Source organism: Neodiprion virginianus, chromosome 2 (genome assembly GCF_021901495.1).
Source record: "Neodiprion virginianus isolate iyNeoVirg1 chromosome 2, iyNeoVirg1.1, whole genome shotgun sequence".
NCBI lineage: Eukaryota > Metazoa > Arthropoda > Insecta > Hymenoptera > Diprionidae > Neodiprion > Neodiprion virginianus.
This window is the reverse complement of record NC_060878.1, coordinates 5,496,652-5,516,173: the sequence shown is the minus strand read 5'-3', so window position 1 is coordinate 5,516,173 and position 19,522 is coordinate 5,496,652. Positions and strand designations below refer to the sequence as shown.

Sequence of the window (19,522 nt, the reverse complement as noted above, 5' to 3'; positions counted from 1 at the left end):
AGTATTCCTACATTCGGTGTAAACACGGTGTACGAATACTTTTGTCCTTGCCGTAATGGGGAGTGGTTGTTTTTTTTTTTTTCACTACGGAACATAAGATAAACAAGTCCGATTCTATACGTTTGTTTGTTTACGTTAGTGCCCTAGCATGATATAAAACAGCACAGGTTTGAATAAATAAATTGTTAATAAAAAAAAAAATTTCCATTTCTTGTGATTCTGGAAAAAAAAAAAATGTTACCAAAACGGTGCCAGATTTCTTTTCGTAAAACGAAGAAGGAGCTGATTATGGAATGAGTGGGTGAAATGATCCGACCTTTTCATCGTTCAGCGGGATAATCCGCGAAAGGAAGAACGACGTTTAATTAACGGCCTGCGGTTTTCTAAGAGTGACGTCATGCGCGGGAGAGATTTTTGCGCATCCTGCATCGCAAAATAGATACGCGTGTATATGTACGTTATACATATGTACATAACCAAATACGATATATGTGTATAATTGTATGCACACTCAGCGAGGAATTCAAACCTTTGCAAAGTATGTTTCGTTCTATTTTTCTGTCATTTTTCTTATTCGCAACGCGCTAAAGATAGTCCTGCATATAAATACTCGACGTGACTTGGATGTACGAGTTCACTCTGAACTGTACTTGTATCGTTGCACTCGCTTACTCTGCATACCCTTGACTTTTCCGTGATAAAAATTGTAATCGAGATTAAAATTAGGTTCGTATATACATTAGACTCTATCAAAAAAATGAGCTATTTATTTTTTTTTGCAAAGCTCAAGTCGAAAATACTGTTCCAAATTACGAAAATAAGCTGCTGTCCAAGTTTCAGCTCTTAATATTAATGTTTAGAAATGCCTCAACGCGATTTTCTATTTCCCATTTATATAAAATCGAAAAAATTTGTTCTTTAAACTTTGGAATTTGATAACTCGTCAACGCATTAGTCTATTCATAAAACCGGAACGTATTTTTGTAGGGAACTCAATGCTCTAAAAAAAAGTTCTTCTATCGTTTTATCATAAATCTACTATTTCGAAAGTTAGTCAAGGTTCTTTGTTGACCTTTGAACTCAAATAACTCTTGAAAGAGTAGATTTATCATAAAAAGATAGCAGACCTTTCTTGTAGAGCGTTCAATTCCCTACAAAAATACGTTCTGTTCTTATCAGTACAGCAATGCGTTGACGAGTTATAAAATGCAAAGTTAAAAAAAAATGTCTCATATTGTTTAAATAGAAAATCCCGACGAGGCATCTCTAAATATTAATACTAAGAGTTGAAACTTGGGCAACATCTTTTTTTCGTCATTTGGACGAATATTTTCGACATGAAGTTTGAAAAATAATAAATACATAGTCGATTTTATGTTGATACAGTCCAATGTACACGATACTTGTTTACATTTCACGAGTATTTATTTATCATGCAAATTAGCGCGCTCGTTTTCCCTTCATTGTCAGTTTACGGTAATCGCCAACCACGAGTGGGTTAAAGAATGTTCGTCGTAGAATGAAATCTTGATGACAATGCGGCGGACAAAATTGATGATTATTTATATTCATAGATGATTTCTTCTTCGTTTACGCTCTCTTCGAAACGTACGTAATTGATTAGATTCAACTTCGGCGTTACATTAGTATTGTACAAGCGTAAATGTAATCACTCGCAAACTCCGATTACCGATATTATTCCTCACGTATTTAAGGTCGAAACGAATTTTGTTTTGGCCAATTTGCGACGCGAAAAATAATGATACTCTGATACATGCATACCCGTGTACAATATATTATATGAGTAATAATCTAATCCGACGATCCATCAGATCTATCTCAGCATCAACCATCAGCGAGGAATTCAAGATACAAGATTAATTAAGCGGCTGCGTGCTACTCTGAGACCAGTTTTCGGATTATACCTGACCAAAGTGATAATAAAACAGAGTATTTCATCTGATATTCAAGAATGAACGACAAACGGAACGGTCCTTGCTACAGATATCGATAAAAATTTGAAAAAAAATTCTGGCTCTCTCTGTTGGTAAGGTAGTGGTAAAAAAACAAAACAAAGCCAACTGTTTGCAAATTCGTTAATAAAGTTATTCAAAAATTTCATATATTGTATGGAAATTGAAAAAATTCTTGCACGCTCTGTCGATAAACTGCTGATAAAAAAAAGACAGGCAACTGTTTGCACATCCAACTCAAATAATGCGTTATAATTATTTGAAACAATCGCTGTTCTAAAGCATTGTTCAAATTCTTGACTCTGGGTGGAAGGAAATTGAAGTAACTCAACGATGGTATATTTATATTGCTCTGTGACCGAGAGTAATCGGAAGATTTAAAATACACAAGTAACGGGAAAGAAACGAACCTGTACAAATCGTTTTCGGTGACGATATCACGGATGGAATCTTCGGGGTCAACGCGATCGGCTAGAACGCCGGGAGGTCCGGGGGTTCGGTAACATCCCGGCGTTGACGGGGGGCTCGAGCATTCGTGGAGAGCGGTGGATGCGACCAGGTCGTCCTCCGAGGCGGCGGCGAGCATGGGGCTGAGGGGGCGTCCGGAGCCGAGGAGATCCTCGCTGCGAGAATGTCGCATCTCCGAGTTTCTGAAGGCGCTTCCACCGCTCCCGCCGCCGCCGCCGCCGCCGCCGCCGCCGCCGCTGCCGCCGTTCCTGTAAACCACCTCGCCATTCCCGTGATTACTTCCAGGGCAAACGAAAGCGCTGCCCGCTATCCCGATCAATAGGTCCGTCATTGCGCTGCACGAGCTCTGTGAATTAGCGAAGGAAAAATGAATGACAGTTAGAGGAGGAGAAGTATGACGAGAAAAGGGTGAAGAAGAGGGGGGGGGGGGGGGGGGGCGTGTTTCGGGCGTTCGTGACGCGGCGCACACCTGTTATAAACTCCTGTAGTTTCTTTCTTTGTTGTTTTTCCACAAGTTACGTCACGGTGTTTTAAATCACGATCACATTTACTTTGACACTTTTCACTTTTATTTCTGAACTCCCCCTCAACCGTCAGCACCCTGTGTGATTGAACGGCGTATTAATCAATATATCTTTTTGCATTATCGGCTTTAACATTAAGAAGAGATAGGCAGTCAGTCCCGTCGTTTGTCGTTTGTTTGTTTTTTTTTTTGTTACGCGCCGATAAAAACCTTCCGTAACATTTTACGTCTCTTTAAGTTGTTCTTTTGTTTTGTGTTTGGGTGTGGGTCTTTTTTTTTATGAACTATTTCATCTTTTCTTACTTTTCTCCGTTCGTCACGAACACTGTTGACACTTTGGAATATGCACCACTTTTTTTTTATAACATTTTAACGTTACGAAGTATAAAAAATATTATTCTTCACAGCTGCCTAAAATTCGCGGACACGACAATGTTACTCACTCGGTATTTTACGTATCGTTCATTTTCGATACGGGTATTCGCGCTCCATCTCTTTCCGTGACGCGACACCTTCGACGTTTACCTGCCAACTGGTGCGAACTGTCGCCCAACTCCCTCCGAACTCTATCGCACTCGAAACGTTCACCGTAGTCGCGTCGATTGCCGTACGACAACAATAATAACCATAGTATAGCAACTGAGATTTCAAAAATGGCGCAGGCACCGCTACCGGCTAGTTAGCCGGATCTTCTGTTTGCACGGCGGTGAACGACATCTGCCGGAACTTAAGTGAACTGAAAAAAGTAAAAAGTATGTTTACGGGGGTAGCAGACGAAGTTTGAAAAATGGCGAACGCGTTATTTAGGATAATTTCGAGCGAGTTGATAGCTACTAAAGGTCAGCAGATACGTTATGGGCACAGAATGCGAGGGAAACCGCCCGGAGTAGCAAGGAGCTTGGAACAACGACTTGAAGGTTATATTGTTTTATCGCCGATTAATTGTTCCGGTCTAACCTCAAAATATCATGGAAATATTGACTTTACAAACGGTGAATAATTTTCAGAACTCAGACCATATGACCCTGCGCTAAACTTTAAAGTGGATATTGGATTACCGGCTGTTCGAAGATCTAGAAGTGAAATTCTTGCTCAGCAGCTCGAACGTCGCAAGAAAATCCAGTCAGATCCCAACTTGGAACGACTTGCACGACACTTGCAGCGTAAGATTATTTATTTATTCTATCTCACGACTGTCGCCTTGTTTCTTAGTTGATAAAAATTCATTGAATCGTGCGGAACCTGCTAATCTTTCGTTTAATTTTTACCTTTCAGTTAGAATTGATCTAGATGAGACACAAAAGATATGGCAGCAGACTTCCGCAGCTGACGACTGTCGTAAAATTGCTGATCACTATGGCATCTTCAAAGACCTTTATGGAGATGCTTATTTCACTCCCAGAGTCCCACTGAACATCAGTTACACCATTAATGATGATGGAGATGTCTCAAAGGTTTTTAGGGGAAATATTCTTAAGCCTCTCGAAACTAGCAAATCACCTCAAGTTGCATACGAGTCCGACCCAAACACCTTGTGGACGCTGCTGCTGACTTGCCCAGATGGAAACTTGGTTGAGGAGAATAGCGAATATTGCCATTGGTTTATGTAAGTTTCAAAAATTACTGAACAAAATTGTACCGTTATTTATTATCGATGGTTAACCCAGATCGTACCATGTTTCAAATTATATTCTACTCGATTCACGCGTAATAATAGATTATTAATTTCAGTGGTAATATTCCTGGAAGCGATGTGGAAAAAGGCGAGCTGTTGATGGATTACCTGAAGCCCATTCCGCTAAGCGGAACTGGCTACCATAGATACATTTTCATTCTTTATAAACAAGATAAGCAACTTGATTTTTCAGCTTTTAAGAAGGAACAGCCATGGTGAGTAGCGATATTCTTAATTTGCAAATGAGTAAAAGGACTGTTACCTCTGGCTTTGAAACTATGGTACTTAGCTTTTCTCTGTTTCAAGCCTTTCCTTGAAGGAACGTAACTGGAACACTTACAATTTCTACAAAGATCATCAGGACGTTTTGACGCCTGCTGGGCTCTCCTTTTTTCAAGCTGACTGGGATCCCTCCGTCAAAGACTTTTTCCACGAAACTCTTGGTAAATTATGTATTCAATTAAATTACAATTTATTATTACGCAAGTAGCATGACTTGTATTGACACAACTTTTGAGGAAAAAGAATTAAAATTAACTTTAATGAAGAATCTGTACATAAAATAATGCAAAGAAAATCTGTCAGCTAGCACCGAGATTTTATTCTTGCCATTTAACCATTTAACTGATGTGTTGTCTCTGTTTTTCATACAAAACTTTAAACAATGATGAAAAAATTTCGTAGCTATTCTTTGTGAAAACAAACCATCTAATACTTGTGCTCACTTTTTATTAGCCGAAAAAAATGTTATGGTTGAATGTGACGGATGGTTTCATTACAGGTACAAAGGAGCCCACATTTGAGTACGATTTCCCACCACCTTATATTGCTAAACAGAGGTGGTTCCCTCTGAGAATGCCGTTCAATCTGTACATGGACAAGTATCGAGATCCGAAGCAAATTCACAAAGAATATTTGTTGAAAAAATTGAAGAAAGCTCATCCATTTAAAGAGCCAGAAGCACCTCTGCGCTATCCAAATGCTCAATACATTGATCGTAGCGTTCCTTCCTGGTTGAACCTTGAAATAAGAAAAGATCGCCTGGGCTGGGGACGAATCAATGATGTTTAGGTTTTTCAACATCATAGGTGTTAACATTACATAATGTATGAATATTATTTTTTTTTTTTTTTTCAACTGTAAAACGTCATAAAAGTCTATACTTTAGCAGTTTATCACATCGTTTTCATTTCAATCTTTCAAAAAAAAAAAAAAAACAGAAATGCGTTTAACATACGCAGCAGTGAGTGTGTGTCAACACATCGAAAAGGCGAATCTTGAAGTTTTTTCGTCTTATTGTACATGAATCAATCATGTAACAGTGCCAGCTCCTATTTAAGCTACCAAAAATGAAGGACTAGGAATTACCGTCGTTCTGTTTTTGCGGTCACGCATCAAAATAACACTTCCTTGTATAAAAATCACCTGTTATTAGACGGAGAGGAAAAAAAGAGTAACAAATGAACATACAATTTATTATTTTTTGAGAACAGGTACTTTATTTTTTCACCACTTCTAACCCGAGTGTTCCGATTACCACACGCGATTAGCTTGTATTTGATAATAAAACGAACGACTATCTTACCTAAACAATTCCGCTATTCTGATAAATTCTTGAATAATCAAAGCGTCTACCAGTTTGTTCTAAAAATCTTACTACCTCGTCCGAATCTACGATATCTCGATATAGATATTTAAGTTCAGGGATATTCGTTAATTAATTGCCAATTGCGTAAAACTGAGTACAAGGAGAAATACTGTTTACACAAACCTGTATCGTCTGGTAGTATTCTCAATGTCAAATTGTAAACACGGTGAAAATAATTGAGTACACGCGGCAAAGAGTATGGAAATGGCCAAGGAGATCTGTTTACGCATTAATCGCAATAGAACGACGGCGTAACTATACGCATTACGCAACAATCATTTTGCGTACGTGTGTTTCTTTGTATAGAATTTACGCCAAGTTTTTAAGTAAGCGTAATCAAGACACGATCAGTCAATTTCTCGGCTCTCTATTATGCGCCGTTACTTTTTACCATTTGATTTTTACGTGGCTGTCGATAATTAATCATTTATGCATTGTGTAAGTATATACCTGTACCAGTTCATAAGTTATGTAATTCATCGTTGTTAGAATTTATTATTATTATTAATATTATTATTGTTATTGTAATTATAGCTTGAAGTTGTAGGAGATCTAATCGTCTACCGATATAATTTATCACACACATACACCTACATTATACTCGTCCAAAAATGACTGCGTTGCCGAAAAATACGAAAAGATTACCTTTTATCTCTGGTATAACTGACACCTGACACACACACACACACTGTGTGAAGCAGGTACCCAAGTTTCCACATACATACATATGATATTAACAGGTGTATATGCGCGAGTGCAAATCGTCGGAAGTGTCAAGGTTGGGGAAGAATGACGATATATCTGCACGCCGTTGGCCGAAGGCATTGTCGCTCGGTATTCGGAGCCCGACGGAACGTCCGAAGTGACAGCGAATTATATTTAATCGAGGATTAAGATTCCCGATAGTATTGTTAGCTTTTTTCGTAGAAAATGTGTCGCGTTTCGTTAATTAGTTAGTTTTTATAAGTAATTTGAAAATTTTACCTCCGACAACGTTATCAAATTCAATGAACATTGACGAATATCTTGTGCAACAAAAGACAATACTCGCATATGCAGTTTTACCGTTGTGCAATGCTCTATTTTTATTCTAATTATACGTTCGCCTAAAACTGTAAAAGTAAATAAATAAACAAATAAACAAATCTGAGGTGATGCGAACGTGAGTCGCCATTGTTTTACCTCGTTTTAAATTGGAAGAATAAATAATTCGTGGCAAATACAATCGAGTCGGTTACATGCAAGTTCTGCAGTGATCCGGGTTCATTTCACAGTCAGGTAAGATTACGCTTTGTTCTGCGTTTTGTACATCGATTTTCACATATTCGTTACCTGAGGGCGATTAGTTATTATTTTTAATTTTTTAATTTTTTTTTTATTTTCTACCAACTAATTTCGCAAGAAGTCGTGAATACATCGCAGGTGTTCAAGTCGCTGACTTTACGCGCGATTATATCTATTGTCGTTATCAATAATTCTGAATTAAACTCGGCAGCAAATTGAAATTCAATAATTATCACAACGTTTATGTGCATGTGTGCGTGTGTGCGTTTCTCTATTTGCCAACGACAAACAGTTAATTTTTATTGCAGGTATAACCGTTTAATACACATATTTGAACATCGCACGTGCAACTCGTACGATAAGGTATATTCCGCTATTATCCACAGTTCGTTGTGTCAGGTGCATTGGACGATAATGGCGCGGACAAATTTTAGTATTTTTCTCAATGATTTACCGTTGTACGGATGCGTCGTAGAATCGTGCAGTATAATTCCATCTGCGCGACTATATTACAGGCATTAAAACAACGTTGAGATTTCATTACCAAACCGACCTTGCGAGGATGTGAAATTTGAATTCATACGAGTATCAGAGAGAGCTCTGCGCCTCCTTATCTATTTTATAAAATATGTTTATATAACGCGAGCGTGTTTCACGCGTTTTTCCATACGTGTTCTCCGTACACAAAGTACCCGTTTCTATAACTGTCGAGTGAGGCTGCGAATGCGTATACCCGGAGTAAAGAAAAGACCAATTTTAAGTCCTAGGAGTTAAAAGTGTTCTTTTCTGCACTGCGCGCAGGCGCTTTCGCGAACAAATTTGACTTCACGCAACGCTAACCTCAATTTCACGCTTCGTGAAAAAACGCGTAACGTACTCTTGTTATATAAAGAATCGTGTGCAATAAGGAGGCGACGGTCTTTTCGCCTCGCGCATTTTCAATATTCGTCTTCGTCTCGGCACCTACGACTCATATTGAAAACTCACGCTCGGCCCTAGAAGACCAAGTTTGCCTGCTCGTTACACAATATCCTATTTTGTACCTCACACCTAGATACAGGTATAGTGTAATGACTATCGGTATCAATACCTGTATAACATAGGCATATTTCACAATTGCCTGTAAGGCAAAAACTGCACCCGTGATTGTGGAAATAAAATCCTACAATAACACGATATACATAACATATTGCAGCATACTTGATGATATGCTAACGGTGTATCTATATATGCATTACGACCGTATGTCAAGTGGAATCTTTTTTCCGTACAATTTTACAATTATTTCCACCTCTTGTCATGTCGGCGATTAATTATAAGTATATATTATACGACCATTTGCGTAGGTATGTTATACATAACACATTCGTTTCCGTATAGACGTATAATTAACAGCGATTATTCGCAGGTAGATAGAATGTTTTATTACAAGATGATATAAAATGTTCGCGCCATTCGTATAGCTCATGTCGTATGTATGAATCCATCATCGTGTATGTACAGCGTAGGTGCGAATTTTGAAATTTAATCAATATTATATATACACATATACATATATGCATATAAAAAAATATATATATACACACACGCATGTACGTTATATACAGAAATTGTATTACATATACAGGTATCGCACCGTACTGCACGCGGTATAATAATACAATGACGAGCATATAGTGCACGTAATTGTTTGCTGATGAGTTGAGGTATTTTCAGGGAAATCATTAACCCAAACGTTTTTATATACCGTGTACGATCACCATGAAGAAATATAAATATAAATGGCTCTTTGCGGGCGTAGATGTTTTTTCGTGGATTCGAGTCCCTGCCATACGTTTAAAATGGCACGAACTTCGTAAACTTATACATACGCGTATATTACATAGGTATGTATTTTATTATAGAAAGAATATTATTACAGGCAACACGCAAAAATACTGTAAATATAATATAATAAAAATGTTTTTCTATTTCATTTTATTTTATTTTTTTTTCTCGATGGGCGAAATTATACTTGTATATACACAAGTATTGTATATTATTCGAACCGGTTATACGTTTCAGATTATCGAGCCCGTATAATTTATACATCTAATATGAAAAGTCGCAATTTTTTCAGAGTAGGCACAACAAACTTACAACACCTTACGCCACTTCGATTTAATTAAGCGTCTTCAAGCCTGATAAAAAAATATCTGTACACGACAGAATTTTGTGTATGTTCCTTTTTTTTTTTGTCACCGCGTATAAACGTGCCGATCGTACAATGTAAAATATCGTGAATCGATTGAATATTTCTCGAACTTGGATGTGGTACTTTTATCTATCGATAAATTCATCTCTCCGCGTCGCAAAACGAGAACTTACGGTACACATAAGAAACATTGTGGTGATAAATTCAAATGAAAAAAAAAAAAAAAGAAAAATGTTTGTAGAAAAATAAATGATTAAAAATTTGCGGACAGTTAGTTACGAGGTGTTTTAGTTTACGACGATGTGTTGCATATTAGAAGCGTTTTGCTACTGCTTAGCGAACTCTTGCAGACGTTGCGGGTTCGCATTCTGCAACTGTTGCGAGCAGGAAGAATCAGAGGAAGAAGTTTACTACGTTGAATCACACCGCTGACCGCATCGCGTGCATTATTAATATTGTACTTAAAATATTATCACAATAATTTCTCGCAGTGACAAATCTTCGCGGGAAGATTAATTTTTTTCAGCGTGTATATTTCCTCGCGGTGCAATACGTATGCACATTAAAACTAACGCACACGAGACGCAGAAAGGCGACGCAAAGTGGGAAAAAACAAAGCCAGCGCCGGTTACAGTCATCGCATCAACTCCGTTAAGGTCAGCAGTCAGTGTAAAAGTTCCTCGGTGTGATATTGACGCCCGACTTTCTATAATCCGCCATTTTTGTATTTCGTGGAAATTTCTACTTTTCTTTTCTTTTTTCTTTCTTTTTTTTTTATTATATTATTCACTTGTGCGATGTTTCTGTTTAATGCGAAAAATTCGTAACCAACGATAAGGATTACGCAGCGATTGATTCTCTGTTCCCAGCTGCAGGAGCTACGGTATTTCGATAATTTGCTAGTGTTTAACGAGATTGAAGTTTTAGTAACGTTACCGTAACGAAACTTTGGGGGAAAAAAATTACTATTTTCTCAATTTTACAATGATTTTTTCATGAACTAGTATTACGAAATATACGTGTGTTTCGTTTTATTACGGTTCAAAGAATTTCAGAGCAATTCCAAAATATCGAAATAACCGATTTTTCTTCCGCATGAAATCGTTACGATAACGTTACTAACTTCAATACGATTAGTTTTCAATTTATTATAGTTATATATTTGTAATGTAATTCGAATTGTGCGACAATTTGCAGAGATTTCTACCTATCTTTATTTCCTTCGTTTCTTTTTTTATTCAAAATTTATAACGGTCACGATTTTATTTACGTGATACTTGTAAAATTTCTATATCTACATTATTTCTTCACGTGCAAAGGTCTGATGTGATTTATAATCACTCTGAATCTCTTGTCTCTCGCAATCAACCATTTTATTGTTATAATGGTACTGATTAGCTGTTACAATAATTGTACATACACACTTGTGAAATTTTATCGTTTTCATATTCACTCCGATGTTTTTTTTTTCTCGCCTGTCTACGTGAACGCGAATGATGATGTCCTTATGTACCGGGAAAATTTCAAACGTCAATAAAATCAATCGCGTACATTTTAATTGTATGTTTGATAGACTCGGAAAAGATGGTAATCATCCTTTTGTAATATATGCTACTGTACAGTTTACTTTTACCACGCAGAAAAGAAACCCAAGTCAAGTTCCTTGCCAAGGTTAATTGGCCAGCTTCCCGTATGAACGTTATATTCCTTACCTTTGTATATTTATATCGTGCGATTTTATGTTTAACTATGTTGAAATATAATTTCGCCGACGGACCCTAAGAATGACCAAAATTAATCGATTATTTTTCCTCGCAATCGGTTTTTGTTTTTCACTCCCATCAACGATGCAATGCAATATTAATTTGTGCGATTGGAGTATCAATTATTATCATTGCGTTACTTAATTAGTACCTATTTAATATAATAATTGTAAGATAAATGAATATTTTTATCTGAAATTGACAAATGTTTCGAACTAAACTATAAATCACCAAAAAAAATTTCCTCCACTAAGACCATATACTGAAATTTACGAAATTTCAGTTTCAAATGCACAGATTCAAAAAATGCGAAATGATCGATTACTCGATTAATCGATGCATCGATTATTTTTTTTTCGCCCAGTGGTTATCGTTAAATTTTGACCCTCGCTCATCTCAATTTGTTAACTCTCAATAACGTGTTACCTGCATCGACAATCTATAACAGACAAGTGAGCACGTGTTTGATGGCAGGGGAAAAGAATAAGAGATTAAAAATTCAATTGATAGCTGTTGGTTGTGTTACGTAGATCACGCAAGAAACCGACGGGGTATAATAATTAACAAGCGGACCATGTTATGATATATGTGTGTATAACGCCACTGCGGTAAATTATAATCAAGGTATCTTCGAAGGAAATATATGTGACGTATACACGTTTCAAAGTCTTTGAATTAACTTGTCTCATAGTCAGAAGCCGAGACTTTATTCGACGTCACAAATGCAGGCCAATAATAGCTCGTTTATAGCAATGGAATTTAAAAGAATACCGATTGTGCGATACCAAGCTGATTGTAATTCATTGTCGCGATTGAACAAATGGGAGCAGGTACCGAATACGATTAAGAATCACGTGATGACTGTTTTTTTTTTCTCCTATTACGCTACAAGAATTAAAATTTTCGGAAGGTCGTTACGATTAGTCTATTCGTCCGCGGTTTAACGATTATTTTTGAACGTTCAAGTATAGAATCAACGGATTTTTATATCACTGGGATAATACCGATTTCCTTGAGAAGTTTGACTTTGAATAATTGTCTAATCTTTTTTTTTTTAACAACTGAAATGGTTTCATGATGATCGATTGATTGATTGATTTTTGTTAGGAAAGTCCGCGTCGGATTATACAAATTCGACTCGCAGATAAAAGGAAGATTCGTTATAACGGTAATTTATTTTCAACACTTGTTCTACTGTAGTTTTTCAAAAGATGGCAATTTTTCTTTCGTGAATGAATTTTTACAGTAATTTGCGGTATTATAATCGGTTTGACCGTCTCGAATTTTACAACAATAATCGGCTAAGTGAGCACAAATCGTCGAATAAAACGAACTGCAATTTTGCAAAAGAAACGAGAAATACTTTGATGAAAGTATAAACTGATAATCTCGATATTATCAACGTTTTGACGTACGATGGTAGAATTTTTACAGTTTCCCTCCACATAAGTATAATCGGAAAAAAAAAGAATGGTATAAATGAGGTCGGTTAAGAAAACAGGGAGCACACGGTAAGAAAAATATTGTAGATTTTACATCTCATGTGGTGAATAAATAGGTAAAACAATTTACAAATCCGATAACAAGAGTTACAAAACCAATATTAAGAGTTACGATATGCTTTTAGGTAGATCCATCACAATCGATACGTTGATTTGACTGGAAAAAGTGTTGTCCATATATATTCACCACGACAAATGTAAAATCTATCTTAAAATTTTTTCCACGCAGACAGCCGCTGATTCGTGATCTTTTCTCAGGAATTCTCGTTTCTTTCCGTACAAAGTCCGACAGCAGTCGTCGACCAGCCATCCGTCCATCTCATGTGTGTAATTATAATTTCTTTCATTAGCATACCGCGAGCCAGTTTCCGGGAAGTGACCCCAGCGACCCCGGAGGCTTTGTCGAGACTCGCAAGGCGGACTTGGTGTCTGTCGAGCTTACGAGCGCAAAAGCAGAGCTTTAAGAATGGACGTTTTCGTAGACGAAGAAACAGGGGAAAGCCTCGAAAGCGTGGCGCTGCGAGGAGCCGGCCAGTCGCTGACTCTAAACTTCACCGATCCCGAAAACAATAATCTCGAAACTGGGGAGCCTGAGGAAGACCCTGGAAACGGTCGAATTGTTCGCCGACGGGTTCCCTTCCAGGTAGGTAAAAGTTGAGGAAAGATTGTTCCCGTAAGAAGTCAAAGTCTGTTATTTCTTATGAAAATGAAGTTATCATTAGAACTTGAGCAGTTTGAGTTTGAGGGCTTTATTGTTTATAGTTTCAGGAACATTTTAGAACTTTTTCATTCACATTGACAACAAAATGGCGGCATGGCGCATATAAGTAGCGAACGAGTCCGAACTCGATGGTTTTTCCGGTGGCGCGTCTCCTGACATCACTGTCCAACTTGGAACACATATAGAAAAATTTTGTCGACTCAAAAACACCTTTTCAGGTTCGAGCTCGTATCCCAAACGTTGAAAAATATTTTTATTAAAAAATGTTGGACTTGAAATTCAAAAATCTAACCACGAGCTCGAATCGATAGACAAGTTTTAAAGATTGTGTCAAAATTTCAGTCGTTTTGATAAAAATTGAGGTAGGAATCTTCGTCACTGGATTGACAACGTGGTCTTTCGCTACTTATATTCGTCATGCCGGCATTTTGTTATTAATTTCAATGAAAAAACTGTACATTTTTTTTTTAAATATAAATAATAAATTCCTCGAATTCAAATTGCTGTAAGGGTTTTCATTTTATTAAAAAAAACAAAATGCTAAATATAGGTATGATTTTAGACCATCCAAGCAAACCCCTCCCCCCTCCAATCCAAGTACATACATACATCCATATTCGTAAATTTGCAGAAGTTACACGCTTATGCACTTCCTGCGTTTCATTCCGATAATTTTATTTATTAATAACACCGACTTTATGTCTTCGTGTGGTTATTCCATTATGACGGTGTTCACCGCACATCGTGCGAAACTCATAATTACGACAGTTGGTCGTGTTGCGTGAAGAGTTAGTAAGTAAAAAAAAAAAAAAAAAAAAAATTCAAGAGTGAATACGTCGACGTTGGCGACGTGATTAAAGAAGAAACGGCTAGGAGGCATTTGTTTCAAAATTGAAATACGGACGGTTTGCGTCGAATTCGAAAACAAACCTATAAGAGTGGATAGCAAAAGTTTTTAATCATGGGTGAAATATTGCACCACAATATGTCGGCGTGAATAACAGAACGATCGCATCGAATGATGTTGCAATACTTGCATCATCGTTTGGAGAGAGAGAGATAGAGAGAATAATAAGATACAACATCCTTATTTTATACACGATTGATACTTGTTAAATTTACATAATATATTACAAGCACGCAGACATATCCTGATAGGTAACTCGTTATTAATACCAGTAGCGATAATGACGGGATATGGAATTGAGTCCAAAAATAGACGCCACGACAATAAATTGACTGTGCAGAAACTGCGTAGCACATATTTGCAGATAAGAAAACGATTATGAAGATGACAATAATAGTGATGATAATGATAAGGTGTACCTTGTAATTTTCCAGATACCTCGTGCACTACAGAGGCAAGATAGCGGAGAGGAGGAGGAGGAGGAACGAACGGCAGATCACATACATCAAGATAATCACGAATGTTCACGAGTAGTAAAACGGGTTCTAAGGCGAAGCGAACCATTCGGCCAAACGAATCCAACAATGCTACTTATACCCCTAGTATTTTATTTCCGTTGGGTAATCGCGATACTGATGTGCCTAGAAGTGTTTCTTCACGTGTGGGCCCACCACAAGAACAAACACCTCAAAAATGCGGACGTCTATTTCAGATCTCCGTTTCATTCCATCACTTCGGAATTTTGCGCATTGTGCCAAAGCGAAACGTGCATGGATAGGGTGGGAAAAATGCAGGAGATACGAGCAGGGAAATTTTTACGACAGTGCAATTACATGAAGAGAGTCGTTACCTGATTGACCCTAGCCACCTGAGTAATCGTTAAACAGAAAAGAATCCCATCAAAACAATGTTTTCCTGTATACGTACATATATTAATGATATTCATATGTATATATACATGTGTACGCGGTACGTACATATGAAATTATGTGTATATATCAGTTCAACACTTATGTTGGACCCCGCGAGCGTCTCGAAAGATCGGAAAATGTTTTACGTAAGTTCCGTACTTGAACAAGTTGGTCCGGTAAAAAGTTGCGTGCTTTTTATCAACACTGTTAGCTATACTATCGGATTTGGAACTTATATTCAACGTAAATAATAAGTCCTGCTCGGTTTAACGAGTGCGATAAATAGTCGAATCCAACTATTTTTACGCTTTTGTATAACATGTGATTGATGTACATAATGAATTTCTTTTTTTACGCAGGCATATATGTAATTTGTGTAGATTACGTGAGGCTGACGAGCGAATGAGGTTCTGCACAGCCATGAAAACGACATGCTTTAGAATTCAATGCAACCTGACGAAATTGTAAATAATTCAATATAGCCATGATCTTTGACTTTAGTCTTGCCTACTTGTTTTTTGTGCCTTTTTTCTGGTAATAAATACAAATTTTCGTCTAGCGTATAATAGATATTAGAAAATATACAATTATAGTCTTCGTGTATGCAATTTTTTCTTCCAGTTTCTCCGAATTGCTGTGTAACGCGTGCAAAAGTTCAACCACTCCTTATTTTAAATTCTTATTCAATTTGCTCGGGTGCATAGAAAAAAATACACACGTAAAATTGTTCGTATAGTTCGCATCCGATTTTATTAGCAACTCAAATATTTAAATGTAACTCTATTCTATACGTATTAAAATATACAGATACTGCTATTAACCGCGAGGTTTTAAAAATTTATACATAAATACATAGGTCTACCGGCAAAAGGCACCAGATAACAAAACATGCTGATATTTCGGTAGACCAGCGTTCGTTTCACAATGTATGCCATATTACCACTTCAATTGACTAAAGAGATAAAAATCTCATGTTCTCAAATTACTTTGTAGAGGGCTGAATACGCAAGTAATAAATTCAGTCAAACTCGTTCCGAATTTGTCAAGTTTTCAAATAACAAACCAGAGGTAACGAGCGAACCCTTTGTGATCACTATTGCTACATCCTCTGATTTTATGATCGCGAGATAATAAATTAGGAAATTAAATAAGTTATAAAATGTACCAGTCATTCGCAAGTCGTTCGATACTGACAGATCGTAGAGTGATTACTAATTACAATTGTAGATTTTGCGTGCACGCGTGCTATCGCATTGCTAAAATCTCACGTGTAGCTACTTGACAAATGAGCTCGAAATTCGAGGCGAGATGAGCTCTCCAAAAGCGGCAGCGAGACCATACCATAGCTGGATAATTGGGGCTTTGAATCCCGTGGAAAATCCGAGCAACCGCTCGCCCCGTAAAATTATTGTCCCTATAACATTGGACCAGGCTGCGAACGTCACTTGCAATCTGGTCTTCGTTAAGCAGCTTCGTCTGCGAATTTGAAATGCAAATGAATCGTATGATAAATTTGATAGTATCTGAAAAAATATTCGTACATGTTTTATAATATGTTAAAAGATAATCGTGACAAGTGTGATTGAATAAAAGTTGTAAACACACCTCAAGTGTCAAGTCTGTATTTTCCATGGGATTTTCCGACTGGAAGTAACTCCTGATTGTCGTCTTTAGAGTATCAGACTTAATCGTTAGTTCTTCAGTGAGTTCTTGACATTGCCTCACAGAATCTACGCCAACTTCTGTTAACGCAGAGTATATTGACTCCAGCTGACAAAGGCTCGTGCGCTGCTGATTCATTGCACGATCAGCTAACGCATCTAGAGCTTCATCCAACTCTGCATTTGAAAGATCTCCTGGTGCTTTTACTCTGAAGCCGAGCGTGTCGAATGTTACCGATATCGCGCTCCGTTTCCAGCCGCCCGTGTCTATCACAATACGTGCAACAAGAATGTAATCGATCTTTATAAGGAGAGGAGTAACGGAAATATTGTGAAAATACCTGTGGTTTTCCACTCGAGATCCTTCAAGTGACCTTTGACTACTCCACTGTCCCATCCAATAGCAGCTGCGACATCAACGACCGGAAACTCTATGATTGAGCTGTCATCATGAGATTTACCTCGCTGTAGATCTAGAGCAATCGCCATGGCCAGTGGTGCTGACTAGTAACAGAAATGTTAAATCTTAGAAGTTTCCTACCTCACAGATCACAATTTAAATCAGATGCTAGTCAAGTTCTAATTTTTCCTTACAGATTGAGCAGCAGCTTTCAGTGCGTTGGGACCGGCGTAGCTTGTTACTTTGGCGTTAACGTAAACTGATGGTAAAGAGGTGATGAATTTTTTTGGATGAAGTTCCAGGTAGCAAAGTAGAGTAGAGATAATTTCTTGAGGAATGTCCAATAGCTTTACAGTTTCGTCTACAGGTATCGCGACTTCGTGTCCAGGACATCTTTTGTTCACTTGACTATACTGAGAGCCAATTTTCGTGCAAGAACAAGGAACAAATACTTTCTGTAACAAACGCCTAACCATGTGTCTGTCAACCCCATTGGCGTAGATGTGACGACGTAGCTCAGACTTATCAGCTGCTTCCTGAAAAGAAATAAATAAAGTGAAAAAGGTGCGCCTAGAAAAAAAGTGTGCTTAAAGAAATGCTCGATTCAACAGTCAGTAAAGTTTCTCACCTGTGAGCTTATGAACAGGTGGCAATGGGCTGGGAGACCATCCCTCCCGGAACGTCCAACCTCCTGTACGTATCCCTCAAAACTTGAAGGCATGTTGAAATGAATAACTGCCCTGATGTCGGGCTTATTGATACCCATTCCAAAGGCAACTGTAGCAACCACAATCCTAGTTTCTCCGCTCATGAAAGCCTTTTGTACAACCTTGCGCCGACTAGCAGACAAGCCTGCATGGTAGGCTTCCGCTATGGCAGATACTTTTTCATCGGCTCTTGAATGTCGTTTGGGATTCTGTTGAAGAACAATTTATTAGGTATTTGCAGAGAATTTTGACAATTGATATTATTCCTCACAGAATCTAACAAGGAATGAGTGTCTTGAAGTGGGATAGACTAAATAAATTTTCAACTTATTTTTTCGAAATATTTACTTTTAAGATATGTATAATACCTGAATATGTACTCACAAATAAGGATGTTCTCAAGAGTGCAGCGAGTCTGACACACTCGTCTCGGCGAGTGCAGTAAACAATTATAGAATCCAAATCTTTGAAACGGCCGCTTTCCAGGAGAGCCACTAGCGCACGATCTCGATAAGCATCTTTCGATACAGTCAATGTCAAGTTTCGGGGCAAGGGGGTATCGGAAATGACTCCGGCCATACCGTCTGGAATTCTCAAATGATTGACAATACTCTCGGCTGTTGATTTTGTGGCTGTGGCAGTGAGACCCAAGACAGTTTTAACACCTAACTTTTCTCTCAGTACTTTGCTAACCATCAGATAAGACGGTCGGAAATTGTGCGACCACTGAGATATGCAATGAGCTTCGTCAATGCAAGCAAAAGCAATGGGAGGAAGCTGCCTCAACAAGGCACCAAAGCCTGTCGATTTTTCGCCAGCAACGACAGCCTCCGGAGAGACGAGAAGAATATTTAGGGTTCCCTCCTTAACCATGTCCATTACTTTTGTACGGTGCTTTGCCCCCATCGCAGTGTGAAGGCAGGCCGCGGACAGGAACTTTGGAACACCGGTTACCTGGTCATCCATCAAAGATACCAGTGGAGATATGACCAGGGTGATGCACGGCGAATGCTTGGCATAAAGATAAGCAGGGAGCTGGTAGCACAAACTTTTTCCGGACCCAGTCGACAGAGTGACTAAAGTAGACTGGCCTGTCAATATTCTCATCACAGCTTTCTCTTGACCAGGTCTGAAGCTCTCATGGCCAAACTTCTTTAATGCCTCTAACACTTCATTTGGCGTTAC

At 38.0% G+C, this 19,522-nt stretch overlaps 4 protein-coding genes across 7 annotated transcripts in view; 2 read left to right on the top strand and 2 right to left on the bottom strand.

The window, feature by feature from the left end:
- Nucleotides 1-3,547, bottom strand: part of LOC124297554 (keratin, type I cytoskeletal 13-like) — a 30,084-nt gene extending 26,537 nt beyond the window's left edge. Inside the window, exons 1-2 of the mRNA XM_046748718.1 lie at nt 2,911-3,547; nt 2,384-2,787 (exon numbers count right to left, since the gene is read on the bottom strand). Coding sequence (XP_046604674.1) covers nt 2,384-2,772 — 389 coding nt within the window. The 5' untranslated portion in view covers nt 2,773-2,787; nt 2,911-3,547. The remainder of the gene's footprint in view (nt 1-2,383; nt 2,788-2,910) is intronic.
- Nucleotides 3,548-3,704: 157 nt separating this feature from the next.
- LOC124297555 (39S ribosomal protein L38, mitochondrial) lies at nt 3,705-6,129 on the top strand. Its single transcript, XM_046748719.1, has 6 exons — nt 3,705-3,881; nt 3,972-4,127; nt 4,240-4,570; nt 4,696-4,854; nt 4,946-5,082; nt 5,421-6,129. Exons 1-6 carry the CDS (start codon nt 3,752-3,754, stop codon nt 5,708-5,710), a joined length of 1,203 nt encoding a protein of 400 aa, XP_046604675.1. The 5' UTR covers nt 3,705-3,751; the 3' UTR covers nt 5,711-6,129.
- A 628-nt stretch (nt 6,130-6,757) lies between these two features.
- Nucleotides 6,758-16,069, top strand: LOC124297557 (uncharacterized). 2 transcript variants are annotated; one of them, XM_046748721.1, is made up of 3 exons: nt 6,758-7,565; nt 13,381-13,673; nt 15,093-16,069. In XM_046748721.1, exons 2-3 carry the CDS (start codon nt 13,497-13,499, stop codon nt 15,510-15,512), a joined length of 597 nt encoding a protein of 198 aa, XP_046604677.1. In that variant the 5' UTR covers nt 6,758-7,565; nt 13,381-13,496; the 3' UTR covers nt 15,513-16,069. The 2 variants fall into 2 exon arrangements, with proteins under 2 accessions (XP_046604677.1, XP_046604678.1); XM_046748722.1 differs by lacking the exon at nt 6,758-7,565 and adding an exon at nt 10,489-10,648.
- Nucleotides 15,932-19,522, bottom strand: part of LOC124297550 (ATP-dependent DNA helicase Q4) — a 24,610-nt gene continuing 21,019 nt past the window's right edge. For all 3 annotated transcript variants that reach the window (XM_046748706.1, XM_046748705.1, XM_046748704.1), the window contains 6 exons: nt 18,722-19,521; nt 18,259-18,546; nt 17,825-18,166; nt 17,572-17,734; nt 17,175-17,497; nt 15,932-17,045 (listed from right to left, as the gene is read on the bottom strand). In XM_046748706.1, the coding sequence (XP_046604662.1) occupies nt 16,815-17,045; nt 17,175-17,497; nt 17,572-17,734; nt 17,825-18,166; nt 18,259-18,546; nt 18,722-19,521 (2,147 nt within the window). In that variant the 3' untranslated portion in view covers nt 15,932-16,814. The remainder of the gene's footprint in view (nt 17,046-17,174; nt 17,498-17,571; nt 17,735-17,824; nt 18,167-18,258; nt 18,547-18,721; nt 19,522) is intronic.